We start from the raw sequence: 18795 nt of genomic DNA, 5'->3' as shown, positions 1-18795 counted from the left end.
CAAGACAACCTACAGTCAAATATTAAGTTGTACTTTACCAAAATTGTATCTTTGGGAAAAAATTAATTGGAAATATCAGAAATGGTCTCTGAATGTAAACAGATTAAGGCTACCCTACCCATGGTGTATAGTTATTAAATTAGCACAATAGATACAAAAGCATTTGTTTAAAATATAAAGAGTTTTCAGCAATTATTTATCCATCATTTTCCCTCAAATGTGTGTTTAGCCCCATACCGTCTTTCCTCCAAGAAGAGGTTGGATGAGCAATTTTGTAGCTGTTTCAACAAAATGAAAAAGCTATTTTAAGATGTTGTATTTGAGTCCTTTCTCCCTTTTTTTTTTTTTTTTTTTTTTAACTTTTAATGGCTTTGCACTTTAGTAAGAGCCTTCAGGTTAAGCTAACACTTCCTACTCATTCCCCTCTGGGGCTTCTGTGAAGCTTAGAGGACCTTCACGATCACTTATGTAGTTTGAGTATAGGCCTATGGACTCCAGCTGCCCTGGCCAAAGAAGAGTCTAGTCAGAATGTTGCAGCAAAAAAATATCTGATACATGGTAGGAATTGTAGCCAATGACTGCCATGACAACTCATGTGGACTTCAAGTGGCTGAGCCAGGGAAGTGAGGTGGGAAGGATGCTTCAAGAGAAGTTGTCAGCCGGGTGCAGTGGCTCACGCCTGTAATCCCAGCACTTTGGGAGGCCGAGGTGGATGGATAACAAGGTCAAGAGATAAAGACCATCTTCGTCAACATGGTGAAACCCTGTCTGTACTAAAAATACAAAAATTAGCTGGATGTGGTGGTGTGTGCCTGTAGTCCCAGACACTCAGGAGGCTGAGGCAAGAGAATCGCGTGAACACAGGAGGCAGAGGTTGCAGTGAGCTGAGGTCGCACCACTGCACTCCAGTCTGGTGACAGAGCAAGACTCCATCTCAAAAAAAAAAAAAAAAAAAAGGAAGAAGAAGAGGAGAATTTGTCATAGAAACAAAGTGACTTTTTTTTTCCTGATCACAGAATTTCTCTAAATGGACTACACGTAAAGACAGTGTTGCAGCTTCAGGATAACATTAATGACAATGGCATGTCAGTTTGGTTACAGATAGCTAAATATTGTGTATGCATTCAATCTTTACATCAACCAAAAGAGCTGAATGATTTTGTGATGTTCTTTTCTCTGATGAGGAAGAGGAGGCTCAGAGATCTGGCTAACCCTTCTGCATCACTTTACTGTTTTGTATAAGCTGGAAGTCCAACTGGAGAAGAGAAAATACCTGATCCTGAAATCTGGAGACTCCTCTCACCTCCCTCATCTCCCAGGGATGAATGGCATCTCTTCAAGTCTCACACAATCCCCCCATGGCAGGTCAGCAGTCTAAGAAGAAGGGAAAGTGAATTAAAGATGGTTGCAAATCCTCTGTCACTTCTCCCATCAAAAAGTGAAATCTATTGCCCTTCCTTTTGAATAATGAGAGTTGGTCCTGTGACTCACTATGACCACTTCCAAGGTTAGGTCTTAAGAGACATGCAGTCTTTGGTTTTGTGTGCTTGGCACACTTCCTCTTGGAACTCAGCCACCATATGGCATAAGAAGACACAAAGAACAGAACCATATTGCTTCCCACATTCTTCAGCAGCCCCATTTGGGCCCTTAGCTGGCAGCCAACACCAACTGCAAGCCATGTGAGGGAGTCAACTAGGCTGTCCCATCCCATTCAATAACATCAAAAGCAGAAGAACTGACCAGCTGAGCCCAGGCAACCCCAGAATTGTGAAAGATGATAAATGGTCGTGGTGGTGATTTTATTTTCAACTACTAAGCTTGAAAGTAATCTGTTCACATCAACAGATAAGCGAAACAGTCTGTTTACATAGGAAAATTCTCTCTTAGACAGAAAAGATCTAAAAAATGTTGCATACATGATGCATCTGGCTCTGATGTGATGTGGCCAGATGAGAGCTCTCCGCTAATGGGGTCCCTTGTTTGCTTCTCGGGGAGGATATCTTTTAGAGGGCATCCCTAGGCATGCAGAAGGGATATCTGTGGCCTTATTAGAGTACAGTACATTTCTTTCTTTCCACAGCATTCCTAGAACACTTTCATTTGTGAATGCACAAATTACCTAGGTCTCCATGCATCTAATGACTGAAGCCAGGGAACAGAGCTATCTAGCCCAGAATCCAGGAGGAGACAGTCTTGAAATTGATGACCAATGAGCTAAAGGGAGGTATGGAAAAAGCAGGAGCTGTCTCTTTCCTGAACACCCAATTTTTAAAAATTGTTAAATTGAGATGTAAGGAAAGCCTCATTCTCCTTGGAAAGTTACTGCACTTATTCCTCATTAAATTTTTGTGAGGGTTAAATGTGAAGATATATGCAAATTTCTTAGCACAGTTCCTGTATGAATTAGGTGTTCAATAAACAAATATCCTTTCCGAATTTGTAGTGATTTTTGTTTCTGCATTAAAATGAATGGTGACTCTGTAATAGGTTTCACTCTGAAAAGGCAGCTAATTCCAATGTGTTATATTAGGTGAGCATATTTAAGAGTTACATTCAGATCTGTTGTTTTGACCTCAGATAGTATCTGTGGAGCCACTGTTAAATCAAAGCAATCTTCATAAGGTTATGAGATCAGATAGATGACCTTCGTCCATGAAGCTTTCTGCCTGATATTCCCTGAAAAGACAAGTAAAGACTGTTCTTCAAACTGTGCTGGTATAATAACGTTTTTCAGCCTGACCTCTGGCAAAAGGCAATATGTCTGCTAGCTGCTGGAATACAGGAATCTTTCCATCAAGTGTAAATGGATGGGAGGTCTCAGATCCATTTACACCTGATGAAAAGGCTTGCTTACCCCACTCTGGTGTTTATGGCCTTGTGTTGCATGTATATGTTTTCCTAAAGATGTGTTCAATCAAGCTCTCAAAAACTTTCCTGACTTTGGATCAATTTCCATAGCGATTTGCCAGGCTGCTGAGTTGCCCAGAAGACCAAACACCCTTGCATTCACCTAGCCATCCAAATCAGAACTCTAGCAAGTTGTTGAATTCTAGTTTTGAAAAGAAAACTTATTTGGGGGTGGTTTAGGAAGGCAAAGTGAGAGCTGCAGTTCTTTTTCTTGCAGGAGACACAACCTAACATTACTCTTTTCCCCAAAGAGTTAGAAGAGATGAGGCTGAGACACTAAGGAGGGACAGCATTTCTATTTCTATGGCTTCCTTAAGGCAACAGAGGAAGCTTAGCGGCCACAGGGGTCTAGTTAATGAGCGGGTTATACAATATTCATTGTGTTGAGTTTAAGTCTTCAAACAGAACGTCTAATTGCAAAAAGAAAAAAGGAAGCTCAATTACAGATGTTAAGACAACAAAGCTCAGAAATAACTCCCTCTGTTGATGAAACTGTCCTCTCCCGGCTTCCTCCATGAACTGCACATTGACAGAGGCACAATGAGTCCCTGTCTTCATCAGGTATTCTCATTAGGTCTGCTCTGTCGGGGACACTCTCCAGGACCCAAGGAGGGCCACTGAGAGGTCTGGGGTGATGGTCTTCTCAGAGGACTGTTTTCTTGCTACCCACAGAAGGAGTGATCCAGTTGTACTCTGCTTGAACCAAAACAAAACCGTTCTCCCCAATCCTCCTGATGTGCACAGTCTCGCCACTGTCGCTCCTGGCAACAGCATCCGAAGCGGGCTCGCCGAAGGACACTTCTGTCTGCTGGTGGCAATACTGGGTGTGCAGGTAGCGAAGGCCAGCAGCCAGGGCCATGCCCAGGATGGCTGACAGGCAAAGCAGAACTCCCAGCTGGGGAGTTCTGAGCTGGATCCCCAGAGGGGCCTGGGCCCCCTCTAGCCCAGCGTCAGGCCGTGAGTTGGTCTGCTGAGGGTATCCCACTCCACCCTCTCCATCTCCCTTCCCTGCTCTGAGCTCCTCGTGCTTTGACTGAAGTAAGAAGCTGGCAGAGGCCCTGGATGCCTCTGACTGGTCACCAGTAGCAGGTAGCCCAGAAGTACCAGAGGTCTGGAGGACAGCGGTTGGGTTGCTTGCCCCTGCCCCATTCCCTGTGAAAGTTTCAGAGGACCAGAGGCGCCGGGGATGGGTAAGCTGGACGGGGTACAGAGGAGGCTGTGTCATGGTCCTGTTAGAGGCCTTCATCTTGTCCTAGAAAAACAAAGGAAAAAAAGAGTCAAAGGTACTGGTCTTCCTCCTAAGCTGCCACTGAACTTTGTAACTAACTGGGGTTCCTTAAAGACTCCCAGGCGGCAGCTGAAAACCCAATCTCTTTCTTGCTACTAAAGGAGCTCAAAGTAAAATGCCCAACTAGATACAAATGCACTTGTTATTGATGGGGATGGGGTGGCTAATGGAAACCCCACAGAGAACAAGGAAGCCAGTTACAAGAACAAGCTAAGGATCCTTTAAGAGGCTTCCAAACCAAAATATCAATGGGTGATTGCATCATCTTCTATGGCTGAAAGCTTCTAGTGTGTCTTTTTATGATAGGACCCATGCAAGAGGGACCATTTAACCTCACTGTAGGTTCTGATAAATGTAAGTAAGAATATTACACCATGTTTTATTTTGTGTTCCTTCTAAGACTTCAAAGGAATAGCAAATCAGTGGGCATTTATATTTTATATTGCCCATTGATCTAACTTCTGGGACCATACATGGTGCTTTGAGGTCAATGTTATGAAGGAGGGATGGAGGAGGAGAGAAGAGAGTAATTATTAACTATGGCTACGTGAGAAGACAAATCACTAAAACATCAATTTCTACAATTGCCGATCACTTCAGAGACACTGCATATAATGGAAAGGTATTGATTAGTAGAAAGACACTGTGTGTATATTATACTTTGCCTTCTTCTCTCTGACTTTATCTATCAATCACTCTAGTAGCTCTGATTTTCCAGCCTGAAACTGGCCAGTCTAGGATCAAAACATCAGTCGCAAGCCCTCTTCACAGTTTAGGTTCTTACCTGTTCACCCCCAACTGAGGACAGGCAAGTTTCCAGTGAATCAAAGCTGGGATCATCCTGAGATCTAAAGGGAAGAATGGAAGGGCTGAAAACAGGTCATTAAGTTTTGGACCAAAAAGCAATGTTTCCTACCATTGTTGTGTATGCAGATGGCATCAGATCCACTTGAAAAACTTCTGAGTTTGGAGTTGGGAACCACAGAGACGAAGAAGGGGAGAGATAAGTGAGAATGGCGGCAAAGAACTCACCAAATGCTATCGCTTATTATTTTATATAAAATATACATTTCTATATTGTTATTATAAATATATTTAAAATATAAAAAGTCACTTTTAAAGTTTTATTTATAACAGCATCTCAGAGATCTCACCCCATCCAAGAGAATAATTTCCCTGGGTAATTATCATACCCAGTCCTTCAGACCAGTGGCCCTGTTACATCCTGGGTTTTTCACACACTTAAGAATAAATATGGCTGAGATCTTCTTTGTCAGACTCCAAATGATGCACCCCAGTGTTCAGCCTAGTCCCATCACCTGTCCTGAATGGCCCACCCATCACCCTTACCTGTGATGGATGCTAAGTCTGGAAGCAAAGCTCTCTGAGGAGACTCTCTTGAGGGCCACGAGCCTCTCCAGCCTGTGGACCTCCAGGGACGGCTCTAGAGTCGGATGGCTGTCCATGCTGAGTTGCTGGTCGATGCTGCCTTCAGTGGCTGTGTGTGAAGATGGTTGGGACAGAGTCTCTGCATCCCCAGGAAACTTTGTCACCCAAGTACTGGCAGGAACAGGATCTAGGCTGTCCTCCTCTGCAGCTCCAGGAAGGGCAACAGCAAAGGCATGTGTGTGCTTCTGTGGAAGAGTGATGGGGGCCCTGGGAGCTAAGCAGAGGCCCAAAGACAGTGCAGAGAGAGTGAGAGCACTTTCCCCGTATCGATTGATACACACAGCTATGATCGGGGGTAAACAGCAGTGACTCTAATGTTCCTCAAGGAGAGACCATTAAGTGTAAGGCACTTAAAAGTGTCAGCATACAGATGACCTGCCTGATCACACAAGCCCCTGACCACGCAAGGGCTTATATCTTTTTAGAGAGTGAGTCCCTGGCCTGTCTGGGCTTGTACCTTCTTAACAGCCACCATTCAGGGAACGCAGAACGCACTGTGACCACCGTATTTATTTCACCTCTACCAAAAACTGCTTCTAGCTAGAAAAAAGAGTGGAATCCCACAAATCAGACTTTTCAAAGCCCTAGATCTTTCTTGCCCTATTATTAACACTCAAAGTTTCTTTCCCTGGTGATAATAACTTGAACATCTGCTATGAGCAGAGACGAGATCACTGCCCTCCACTGCCCTCCACCATCTCATTTCCCATTTGTGACTGGCTAACCTGACAGCCCAGAGCATGAGAAAGAGCTTCACACGGAGCAGCAAGCAAGCAAGTGCAGGTTGTAGAGTCAGACTGTCATCTGGGTTCAGTCCTCCACTAATTCCTGGCTTTGGGGAAGTCCTCCCAGAGCATTAGTTTCTTCATTTGCAAAATGAGGCCAGCATAGAATTGCTGAGGGGTTGACACGAACTCATTAACGGGGAAGCGTGAAGCAGGTGCCTGGCACACAGGCACAGGCAACATGCACAGAGGGTTTACCACAATGATGATGAGGATGGCATGATGGCATTGACCAAAACAGTGTTGGCAGAAGTTTCTCTGGCAAGGGCCCCAGGTTCTTTGATGGGGGTGAAGGAGGTACCCCTTTGCTCCAATGTTTTTAACACTCACAAATGTTGAAGTGAAGAACAAAGCAGCCTAGCCCAGACATACAAAACATGGCAAACTGATAGTTTCAAATTCCTTCTTGAACTCTAAGAGCATTTGGATATTTCCTGCAGACCCACTGTGTGCTGGGCATTGTTAGAGTTGTTGGAGATGCAAACATAATGCAGACTTGTAACTGGTGTCCCTGAACTCAAAACTGGGAAGAGACACCCTTACATGTCAAACTACCTAAATTAATACAAGAGGCCGGGCGCTCAAGCCTGTAATCCCAGCACTTTGGCAGGCCATGGCAAGTAGATCACCTAAGGTCAGGAGTTCAAGACCAGCCTGGTCAACATGGGGAAACCGTGTCTCTCTACTAAAAATACCAAAGTTAGCAGGATGCAGTGGCGCATGCCTGTAATTCCAAGCTACTTGGGAGGCTGAGGCAGGAGAATCATTTGAACCCTGGAGGTGGAGGTTGCAGTGAGCTGAGACCGCACCACTGTACTCCAGCCTGGGTAACAGAGAGAGACTGTGTCACAAAATTAATTAATGAATTAATTAATCAATTAATACCAGAGCTAAGGAAGCAATTATACTTGCTACTATGGTCTTAATGTGTCCCCCTCAAAATTCACATGTTGAAATCAAACTCCCAATGCAATAGTGTAAAGAGGTGGGGTTTTTAGCAGGTACTTAAGTCATGAGGGTGGAGCCCTCATGAATGGGATTAGTGGCCTTATAAAAGGGGACTGAGGGAGCTTGTTCACCCCTTCCACCATGTGAAGACACAGCAAGAACGTGCCATTGTTGAGGCACAGATCATCCCTCCCTCACCAGACACTTAATCTGTTGGTGCCTTCATCTTGGACTTCCCAACCTCCAGAATGTAGGCAATATGTTTCTATTGTTTATAAATTATTCAGTCTAGGATGTTTTGTTATAGCAGCTGGAATAGACTAAGGCACTTGCCTACCAGGAAATATCAGGAAAAGTTTCACAAAGGAGATATTTGAACTGTACCTTGAAAGATGCAGAGAACTGTCATGTGGAACAGTCCAGTTTGAGGAAGTGTCAGAAGGGAAGGGACTGAAATATAAAAGTAGACCATACCTAATGGGGTGGAGGAGGACCCAAAGTGTCTTGGTCTATTGGGAGATAAGTTTCAGATATACAATATACTACTTCCCCAATTTTGAAAATTTATAATTTATACTTGCCTACTGAATCCTTTGTACAGTTAAGAAATCTATTTCACTTTATTAGATGAAATAAGGTGAATAGATTTCTTAACTGTACAAAGATAAACTTCCCAGGATACATACACACACACACACACGCACATACATACACACATGCATGCACATGCATACATACACGTTTCTTTTTCCTTTGGGAATCACTAGGGTTTGGGTACTGGAATGAATGGGGAAGACAGGCCGGGGCCAGAAGGAGAGGAATGTGGGCAATGTAATGAGGAGGTTACCCTGTAAACTGCTTGGGCTGGAAGCTGTGGCCCCTAGCGGACAAGGTTTCCAGCAGAGTCAGGCATAGAAAGGCCCAAGGCTCCACATGACACTTCTTCCTGAAACTTCAGTTTTATTCATATTCATGTCCAAACAAACGTGGTTATACTTGGGATTAAAACATGACATTTGCATCATTCATAAAATAAAACATGAGATTTCAAACATATGTCAGGGGTGCAGGGTCTTCTCCAGGCCACACTCTCAGCTCTGAGATCTTTACTCTGCTTGTAGGAGTGTCTTGGTGGGAGGGTTGGAGGAGTTGTGCTGGGTAATGGGAGAAGACAAAGGTTTTGGGGCAAAGACAGAGAATGGAGGGTGGTCCCCACTGTTTCTGTACCTGGGTCTGCTCGACTGAGAAGAGGCAGGGATTCTCACTGGATTCTGGCCTTAACATATTAGCAAAGAACAAAGGAAAGAATAAAGGAAGAGGAGAACGAATGGATTAAGGGTAGAGTCTTGTGTGCATGTGCCTGGATGCTTTTACGAGTGCTTGCGTTCATAGAACTTAACTAGAAATAAGCAATAAAAAGGAGTTCCATGCCACCAGGGATTTTCAGGTAGGTCAAACAGCCTCTAGCTGGCTAGAGGTTTTCCTTTGTTTTGTTTCTTTTCTTTTCTTTTTTCAGGAGTTCATGGACTAATGGAATATAAAGCCATGTAGTGAGCAAGGAAAAATCCCTTCCCATTGAAACAGTGATTCCTGATTCTGTTCCCCAACCCAGGTTGCAAAGAGCCATCTACCTACTGTGAAAAGTTAACAGTGAAAACTGGATGCGTTTTTATGAGAAAAGACGAAGAAAAGCTCATTTCCTTTTTGTGCTCTCTGTGTAGCTTCAGGGGACTAAGGAAAACAGTGGAAATATTGTGAGGACTAGTAAATGTGGGGGAAGAGGTGTATGCTGTTTTTTGGTATTGCAGCACAGCTCTCACTGTCCACCCGGGGGCCTGACTTACTGTGTTAGGTTGAGCCAGACAAAGTGTGTTTGCTGCAACAAACAAAGCAACTGCAAGCGTTCCCTCCCTCTCACTGCTGCGTTATCACATCCCCAGGAACTGCTGCAGTTGGCCACGGCAGGTGTTTATTACTTGTTTTGCAGGGACAGGAAACTGGCAGTAGTAACTTTTAAGTGAAAATAGATAACTGTAAAAATAATGATGACAACCAGCCTGGCAAATACAATGACAAGCTGTACCTGGGGCAGCTCCTTCAACATCACCCAGCCTCTGGTGAAGGGTTGGCATCAGTAATCTGGGCTCCATGCGGTCATCAGAATGGGCGCTGCTATGTGTCTGTTGGGACACAACAGATGATTCAATCCTTGCCCAGTAAACGAAATATGACTGGACTACTGATAAACTGTGGAAAGAGAAAGAGCAGAGTAGTTCACGGATTTAGTTTCCTTTAAATAATAACTCAGGCCAGCCTCTTAGAAAAGAGAGAACACACTAACAGATAAACAGGAACAAAACTAAATAAATAGAAGAATGAGAGAGAGATTATGTTATTACTTCAAGAATGAAAAGTGACTTCATTCTTTTTAAAAACAAAAACCCCACAGTTGCAAATAATTAGAATGAGAGAGGATATGAAAAAATCAATGGTCTTCTTGAATAAATAGTCACTAAAAATCTCATTTTAACTAAAAAGTTTCTCCTTAAACTATTTAGACTCCAACAAAAGGTTTTATTGTCAATGTTATTATTAGCCATTCCTGATACACTGTTATTACATCATGATTTGAAGATCTCATAATTCTGTTGTATAATTGTACATGTCTATTGTCATTGTAGATTCTATTGGAAATTAGAGACAAATCCTTAATATTCTAAATAATTTTTTGAAAAATAATTCTTCAGTAAAAAATCAGTTTCACAAACATTATGCCATTTGTTCTTCCAAATATTTCAGTAAAGGAAGGATTATTGGCAAGCATCATTTTTCCCACTTTAAGTATTCAGGAGGCAGTCATAACAAGGCGATTAATTTGGCCGAGGTCACCCAGAGCCTCGAGACTCAGTGAGAGTCATAGTTCAGGCCCCCAACATGCGGTTTCCAGACTTGGCGGACGTTATCATGCGCGAGGGTTCCCAGAGGTGGGAGATCACAGGGCGACTTAGGACAGGCATCTCATCAAGTGACTTAGCTCGTTTTGTTCTGTCAAATGGAGATCATAGCTTCTACACTACTTGCTATGCGGCATGCAGCATCTATGATGGTAAATCCAAAAATAGGAATGGAGGTGCTTTGAGAAAAAAAGGTGACTGTACAGGTTTAAGGACTTCAAGTGTCAGACACCCTCTGTACTGCATAAGAACCAAAGCCAAGGGCAGAAGCTGGGCACACCCACGGGTAAGCGGGCCCTGGGCCTTCCAAAGAGGAAAAATCCTAAGGCATGTGTTTCCCTTCTTACTGTCCTGTCTGCTGCCCTGTGCCACCAGGAAGTGGGGGAGAAGGGACACCACAGGCTGGGGCCACCAACCTCCTCTCCCACTGCTCCCCAGAGCAGAGGGGAGTCCTGGAGGTAAGCACGTGCCCTGGATGACCTCTGCCTGCAGACGCACTCTCCTTCATATTTAGGAGGGTGTGGGGAAAAGAAACAGAAACACACACCCTTTCCCGAAAGAAAAAAATTCTCTTTCTTGGTAAATGCAAGTGTCTGAAAAGAATGACAAAACAAGCACCTCGTTCTGAGTAGTAATGATGCTTTTGAAGTGCTTACTGTTGCCAGGAACTGTTCTGAGCAAACATAGGCTCTCTCATCCATACACAACCCTCTGAGGGAGGTGCTGTGGTTATGCCCATTTATAGACAACAAGCCAAGGCATAGAGCCTCAAGAGGCTTTTCCTGGGCCCAGGGACGTGTCCATTTGTCCATCTGCCTATCTCTTTCTTGGCTCTCTCCTGCCTTCCCACGGCCAGCCCTTCTGTCCTCTGGTCAGAAATTCCTGGAGACGTTGGCCAAGATTTACCTGTGCCTGGGGAGGCAGAGAGATAATATGGATAGTGCTGAAGGGATGAGTTTGGGGGCAACATTTTTTTAGTTCCCCTCTGCATAGGCTCTCCAGTTTAGGCAGCATCCGCAATCCTGTCCTTGCTATAAGGTGGCCACATAAGCAGGGGGAAAGGGAATATGAAGGCAGGGCAAAGAGAAACTCCCCTCTCTTCAGAGTTAAAGGCTCAGTTTCTAAGAAACAGCACTTCACTCTCTTACAGGAACTTAATATCCCCCACAGGCTGGGCAGGGGCCTTCCACAGGAACGACAGGTTTCTCTTCAGGGACTTGTCAGAATGGGTGACTGCATCAGCCTCTTGAAAACAAGTCATCAGTTTGGAATGAGGAGGAATGAAAACAAAAGTCCCAGCGATTTGATGATCAGACACTCTTCGAGCCTGAAGGAGAAATCCCATGAAATCACGACTGCTTCTCACCGTCACTGCAACAAAAACACCCATTCAACATGAACATGTGTGACTTAGTTCCATTTGGTGATTTTATGCAGGTTTTTTTAAAACTAAAAGCTTAAGATCAACCCCTAGAAAGTGAACAATTCATTGTGGGGGGGGGGGAAGTTGAAGTCCTATTTCACACCAAAATAAATTCCATTTGGATCAAAGGTATGCGAAAATCAAATAAAATATAACTAGAAACATTTTTTTCTTTTTATAAATACTGGATTTAGAAATACCTCTCTGAGCAAAACCCAGCCGCCATAAAGGAAAAGATGAGTAAAGTGTGCTATATTTTTTTAAAATATAAGGTTGGGTGAACTTAGGACAGATGATTAAAAAAAATTATTTTCCAAAGAAAAGTATTTGTAAGACATACAGCGGACAAATAATCAGAGTCATGGTGAATCCATAAAAAGATGACTCCCTCAAAATAATGAAAGGATACAAACAGAAAATAAAACAAGCTTAGTAATTTTTTTTTTTTTTTTTTGAGACAGAGTCTCGCTCTGTCACCAGGCTGCCATGCAGTGGCACGATCCCAGCTCACTACAACCTCTGCCTCCCGGGTTCAAGCGATTCTCCTGCCTCAGTCTCTCAAGTAGCTGGGAGTACAGGCATGTGCCACCACACCCAGATAATTTTTGTATTTTTAGTAGAGACGGGGGTTTCATCATGTTGGCCAGGATGGTCCCGATCTCTTGACCTCGTGATTTGCCCTCCCCAGCCTCCCAAAGTGCTGGGCTTACAGGCGTGAGCCACCACACCTGGCTGCTCAGTAATGTTTTAAAAGCAATTATAAATGAGATGCTATTTTACACCTTTCATATTAGCAAATGTTAAAATGTGTGGTTGTAAACAGTCTTGATAAGACTATGGAAAAACTAGGACATTCATTCACTAGTGCTGGGACTACAAACCATCCAACTTTTTGTGGTGTAACCTGACAACATCTTCCACATTTAAAATGCAAGTACCCCTCTGATACATGCTACCTTATCAGTTAGCCCTGAAAACACAGTAAAATAAGCCAGACCGAAGATGACAAATATTGCATGATTCCGCTCCTGTGAGGCACCCAGAGCAGTCGGCTTGACAGAGACAGAAAGAAGATTTAAAGTTGGCTGAGGCTGGGCACAGGGAAGGATGGCCAGTACAGAGTGTCCATCTGGGATGATGGAAAAGTTCTGGAAATGGATAGTGATGATGGCTGTACAACATTGTGAATGCACTTGATGCCACTGAGCTGTATTCAGCTATAATGGTAAAGTTTATGATATATGTATATAAACACAATAAAAGAAATGCCCTCCAAAAATCATTACTCTTTGATCTAGAAATTTTGTAGCTAAGAATTTTCCCCACTGACAAACTTGAACAAATAAATATGGCAAACACTGATGTCCAATACTCAACAGCTATTGTCTTCTTATTCCCTGCTAGCAGAACAGATGGTTCTGCTAACAGAACCCAGATGCTACATTCATGTGGCAAGTGGAGACCACCTGTCTTCAGGGAAGTTAGGCTTCTCCTTTTCTCCAGGGGATGAACCGTGATTAGACTGAAACCAGTGTTGGTGATTCTGTTCCCCTTCACCAGACAGAATTCTGGCCAATGAGGCCAAATCTGCTGAGAGAACAGCTAATGTCTAAGGATCAGTCTTTTCACGTAAGGCCTTTATTCCAGCTGTCATCCCAGTGCGAGGCCTAAAACCACGGCACTCATCCTGAGACTGTGCAACGTCAAAGGAATGAAAACCCAACTTGCTAATGACGGCAGGAAAATGGAAAAATCTTAGGATCTCGATGATGTATTGAATGGCTTCACGCAATACAGAAACTGTGCCTCCAGACTCAAGAGAGAAAATTAAATGTTTTTACTCGTCAAGTTTCCGTTAATCATTTTTTCTGATACTTGCAGCTAAAACAATCCCGATGCATATGATGAGCAGAGACATATGAATAAAGATGTCCATCAAAACTGTTTATGAAAAAAAATTTAAAAAGTAAATTCCCGTAAATAAGAAACTGGTTAAATCAATCATGTGACCTCTAGACAATGGACTGTCATGAAATCATTAAAAGCAAGCTCTGTGGCTGGGCACGGTAGCTCATGCCTGTAATCCCAGCACTTTGGGAGGCCGAGGCGGGCAGATCACGAGGTCAGGAGATCAAGACCACCCTGGCTAACACGTTGAAATCTCATCTCTACTAAAAATACAAAAAAAAAAAAAAAAAACATTAGCCAGGTGTGGTGGCAGGCATCTGTAGTGCCAGCTACTGGGGAGGCTGAGGCAGGAGAATGGTGTGAACCTGGGAGGCGGAGCTTGCAGTGAGCTGAGATCGCGCCACTGCACTCCAGCCTAGGCGACAGAGCGAGACTCTGTCTCAAAAAAAAAAAAAAACCAAGCTCTGTATCCAATAAAAGATATCAATCTGATTGTTAGGTAAAAAAAAATATAAACATTACACAGACATTTAATTTGTGTCTGCTTAAGATTATATTAATTTGAGATCTCACTCACATATGCTTATATGCATGGAAAACTTCTGAAAAGAGGTGCAAGAAACTTAACAAGAGTTACCTCTGGAGAATCAAATTGAGTGTTCAGAGCAAGAGAAGGAAAAGTACTTTTAATTTTCTACTTTTTGATACTACTTTAACATTTTTAAAGCATGTAATATCTTTAAGCTATTTAAAATTTTTTTAAAAAAATTAGCCACTCATGTTCAAGGGAATGAGTGGCTAAAACCAGGGTCAGACCTTTATAAATTTGCTAAATGCAGCTTGGTGTCTAGGATTGTTTTATTTTCCACACATTTGAACTTTTATTAATAAACATTTGAACAAATATTTAGAACTATTGAACACCAGGCACTATGCTAGGTGTTGAGTATATATCTATGAGCAGGATATCATGGCCCTTACCTTCAAGGACTCACAGATCCCGGTAAGAAAACAGTATACTTACAACGTAAGTGAGTAATAGCTGACTCTCACTGAATCCCTGAGGCGCTCCCTTAAGTTATTTATTACATATGCTGTCTTGGTTCCAGTTACAATCCAATTATGTTTCCCTCAGGATACCTTCAGAATTTAGGGATCACAATATTTGTAGTTATTTCCACAGATTTCTCTCCCTGACATAGCATTTTTTGGTTTTGGGTTTTGTTTGTTTGTTTGTTTTTGAGACAGAGTCTCACTTTGTCACTGTCACCCAGGCTGGAGTGCAGTTGTGCTATCTCAGTTCACTGCAACCTCTGCCTCCCAGGCTCAAGCAATCCTCCCACCTCAGCCTCTAGCATAGCTGGGACCACAGGGTGCAAGCCACCATGCCCGGCTAATTTCTGTATTTTTTTTTTTGTAGAGATGGGGTTTTGCCATGTTGCCCAGGCTGGTCTCAAACTCCTGAGCTCAAGTGATCCACCCACCTTGGCCTCCCAAAGTGCTGGGATTACAGGCATGAGCCACCAAGCCTAGCTGACATAGTGTTTTGATTCTTACCATTGTTATTCCCCTAGCCACAGAACACTAAGATACTGACATACTAATCCCTTCATGCTGGGAGGGGCTGGATGCATACTAGGGTGGTTGGAGACCCCAAAGAAGTGGCCTTCCTTGGGGAGCCTCTTGCATTTGCCCCGGGGTGCTACATACACACTCGCTTTCTGTGTCATGATGCGACAAAGTTTGGGAAGCTCTGTAACAATAGCCTTAATTCAGTATATTGGGGAGTATATTGATGTTCAACTCATGTACTATTCACCCATGTTTTTTCACACTTCTCAACAGAATGAAACGAATGGATAAAACAATATTTATAGAGTAAATTTCATTTTTGTTTGTCACCTTTAGTTCCCGTCAAAAGAATCAGTAAAAATCAAGAGGGGTTTAGGGCAAAAGTTGCTGATGGAGCTCGCCTTGGGTGCATAGTTTTCTGCCTACACTTAGTGGCATCTGAAGCATCTGTAGCTTCCTCCTCTGTTGTCCCTCACTGCCACTTCCAAGCTTGGTCCAAGGTAAGCTATGGACTCTGGAGAGTGTGTGTGAGTTTGGGGAGTGGGGGTGGGCATGGAAGTAGAAACACCCCTGGGAGGGCAACTCAAAACTGGTAAGTGCCCTGCCCCTGCATCCTCCTGAGAGATGATTCAGAGGCGTTTCACATGGCTTCTCAGAGGGTCCCCACCGGAATGCACCTCGGGTGCCCACAGCAGCGACCTGCTCAGTTGCACGCCCTTGATTATCGTCTCCTCTTGCCCAGCTCCCTTTCCCTCTTCCTCACCTGTGTTTCCTGGGATGATCGCTCACATAAACCACCTGCGCTTATGTTCTTTCCCTGCTTTTATAGGCACCTAAACTAAGAGAGCAGGAAATGATTTTTTCATCCCCTAATATTTTAATTTAAAAAAATATCAAATTGTATATATTTAAAGTGTACAACATTATGATTTGATATACTTACACATAGTGAAATGGTTACTAGAGTCAAGCAAATTAAAACATCCATCTTCTCACCAAAGTGTCTGTTGATGGATGAATTTTAGTTTTAAATAATGAGAAAAAAGTATATTTCACACACATAGATGATATATGAAGGTTGTTCAGAGTAACTATATTTGTGTCCATAATAAGATACATTTATATCTTATTATAAGGACAAAATAATTTTCTATAATAATGATATTTGTGCCTTCTTATACAGATCATAATCAATGCAGAGTTTAGTTATGCGGCTTTTATGACACAAATATTTTATGCTTATTTTTAAGCTGATAATTGCTTCTTAAGATTAAGCCAGGCTGGGCATGGTGGCCTGTGCCTACAATCCCAGCACTTTGGGAGGCTGAATCAGGAGGTTCACTTGAGCCCAGGAGTTCGAGACCAGACTGGGCAACATACCAAGACTCTGTCTCTAAAACAAAAAAAAATACAAAAAATTAGCATGGCACAGTGGCATGTGCCTGTAGTCCCATCTTCTTGGGAGCCTGAGGTGCGAGGACCACTTGAGCCCAGGAGTTCCAGACCAGCCTGGGCAACATAGTGAGACTCCATCTCTACAAAAAAAAAAAAAAAAAAAAAAAGGATTAAGTCAAATTTAGTCCAGGAAGCTTCTTACTGGGACAAACACAAACTGGAAGATCCATGGGGGCTCTGGGGCTCCTCAGAGTCTCTCAAAGCCTCTCCGGTACATACCTGGAATCTTGTCACCTGGTGCATAGGAAGACCTGCGGCTGTGGATGGTGATGTGGTGGGTGTCCTGGTGCTGAGGCTGGGCTTGAATGTGCTTGGGCTGCATGTCCTCACAGGCCACCGTGCTGGCACCATGGGAAAAGGCAGATGAGCAGGAAACCAGGCAGAGGGTGGTGCAAGCCCAGCCCACGAGGGCAGCCCGCATCCTCATCCTGCCCTCCCCTGTATCATGACAAACAGCAGCTTCAGTCCAGACGCTATTGAGGAAAATGACATAAAGTCTTCTTGGGATGTGACTAACCTGAACCCCACACTGCCTCTGTACCCGAGATGCTTTTAGTGCAGCCTCCCAGGATTGCTAATGCTCAAGGCCAAGATCAAAAAGAAATGCCAGGCTAAAGGAAGTGTTTCATTTCCAAACACCTTTTTAAAAACTTCTGTTCTTATAATTTTCTCGTAAGACCAGACTGCTTTTATGTTGTTGTTGTTCAAAAGAGAGGCTTTAATTATGGAGTCAAAGAAATAAAACCAGAAAATGTTTGCATCCTAGCGTGAGCTCCTTACAAGCTGACTGGTACCCAAGGGCAGCGTAAGCTCTGATACATTATTGCTGAAGTAGATACCCAATATACCACTATGGTCAGGAGGCACGGCATGGGGTGGCTTGGCTGAGCGTCTTATCTCTGTTACAACTGAAAATTACCAAGCTAAGTGCTACAAAAAGTCTACCAACTATTAATTATTTAGAGGTGACTGTTAAGTTGGCACTGCTTTGATATCTCTTTGTCGTTTCTTTGGCTGTTTTTAGCTATATCCTAGAAGATGAGCAGAGAAAGAAGATGAGCAGAGAAAGAAATACTCAATTTATTCTATACCTTCTTAAACATACTGATAAAAATGTTGGCTGAGGAATAGAACACAATGATTCAATAAAATAGCATTTATAGAGTAAATTTTACTTTTGTTTACTACCTCTAATTCCCATCAAGAGGAAGAATTAAAATTTGGCAATGTAAAAGAAGTTGACAAAAATAAAATGAGAGATAGCAAACAAGGCAGATGAATGCCTACATAAATATTTAGGATTATCACAGGCATTTTTTAACAGTGCTGTTTTAGGCCAGGTGTGGTGGTTCACGCCTGTAATCCTAGCACTTTGGGAGGCCGAGGCGGGTGGACTGCCTGAGCACAGGAGTTCAAGACCAGCCTGGGCAATAAGGTGAAACCCTGTCTCTACTAAAATACAAAAAACTAGCTGGGCGTGGTGGCATGTGCCTGTAGCCACAGCTACTCGGGAGGCTGAGGCAGGAGAATTGCTTGAACCTGGGAGACGGAGGTTGCAGTGAGCTGAGATCGTGCCATTGCACTCCAGTCTGGGCAACAGAGCAAGACTCCATTTCCAAAAATAACAACAACAACAAAACCAGTTGTTTCTGTTTTGTTTTTTTTTATAGTTCTGTACACAGGCATTTTAGAAGTTTGGCTAATATTTTGACCTAAGGAGCAATGCAAGGCAAAAAAAAAAAAAAAAAAAAAAAAAAAAAAAAAAAGGCCCTCCCCTGTAGTCAGCTGGTTTTAAAAGGTAAAAATTAAATCCTGAAAATGTAGTGAAACTAGCTATCAAAACCATAGACTAAGGAAATAATCCATAAACCAAATAATCAAGTATCCTCCACTCCTATTGTCTCTTCACACACAACCACCTTTTACATTCACAAGCTAAAAGAAAACAGGAATATGATCTATACCTCAAATTTCTTAGATTTAAGAGTCCTTCAGACAATGCCTTTCTTTTCTAAGTTTGTTTTCTATGAAGCACTGAAGTCACACATCTCCATACTACAGGGAACCATTGCTAGGGCTTCTCAGACACATTAGGAGATAATG

The 18795-nt window shown here is 43.0% G+C and overlaps 1 protein-coding gene across 5 annotated transcripts in view; it reads right to left on the bottom strand.

The window, feature by feature from the left end:
• Positions 1 to 1786: 1786 nt before the first annotated feature.
• REELD1 (reeler domain containing 1) overlaps positions 1787 to 18795 on the bottom strand; it is a 57571-nt gene continuing 40562 nt past the window's right edge. The window contains exons 5-10 of one of the 5 annotated variants that reach the window (XM_005556025.5): positions 16912 to 17130; positions 11483 to 11705; positions 9464 to 9627; positions 5549 to 5861; positions 4983 to 5046; positions 1787 to 4162 (exon numbers count right to left, since the gene is read on the bottom strand). In XM_005556025.5, coding sequence (XP_005556082.3) covers positions 3554 to 4162; positions 4983 to 5046; positions 5549 to 5861; positions 9464 to 9627; positions 11483 to 11705; positions 16912 to 17119 — 1581 coding nt within the window. In that variant the 5' untranslated portion in view covers positions 17120 to 17130 and the 3' untranslated portion in view covers positions 1787 to 3553. Of the gene's footprint in view, positions 4163 to 4982; positions 5068 to 5548; positions 5862 to 9463; positions 9628 to 11482; positions 11706 to 16911; positions 17131 to 18795 lie in introns of those variants that run through there. The other 4 variants (XM_074040994.1, XM_074040997.1, XM_074040995.1 and 1 more) reach the window with 4 other exon arrangements.

The sequence above is a fragment of the Macaca fascicularis genome, chromosome 5, assembly GCF_037993035.2.
Source record: "Macaca fascicularis isolate 582-1 chromosome 5, T2T-MFA8v1.1".
In the NCBI taxonomy this organism is placed as follows: Eukaryota; Metazoa; Chordata; class Mammalia; order Primates; family Cercopithecidae; genus Macaca; species Macaca fascicularis.
The sequence above is the reverse complement of the archived record's forward strand: the minus strand, read 5'-3'. Positions and strand labels throughout refer to the sequence as shown.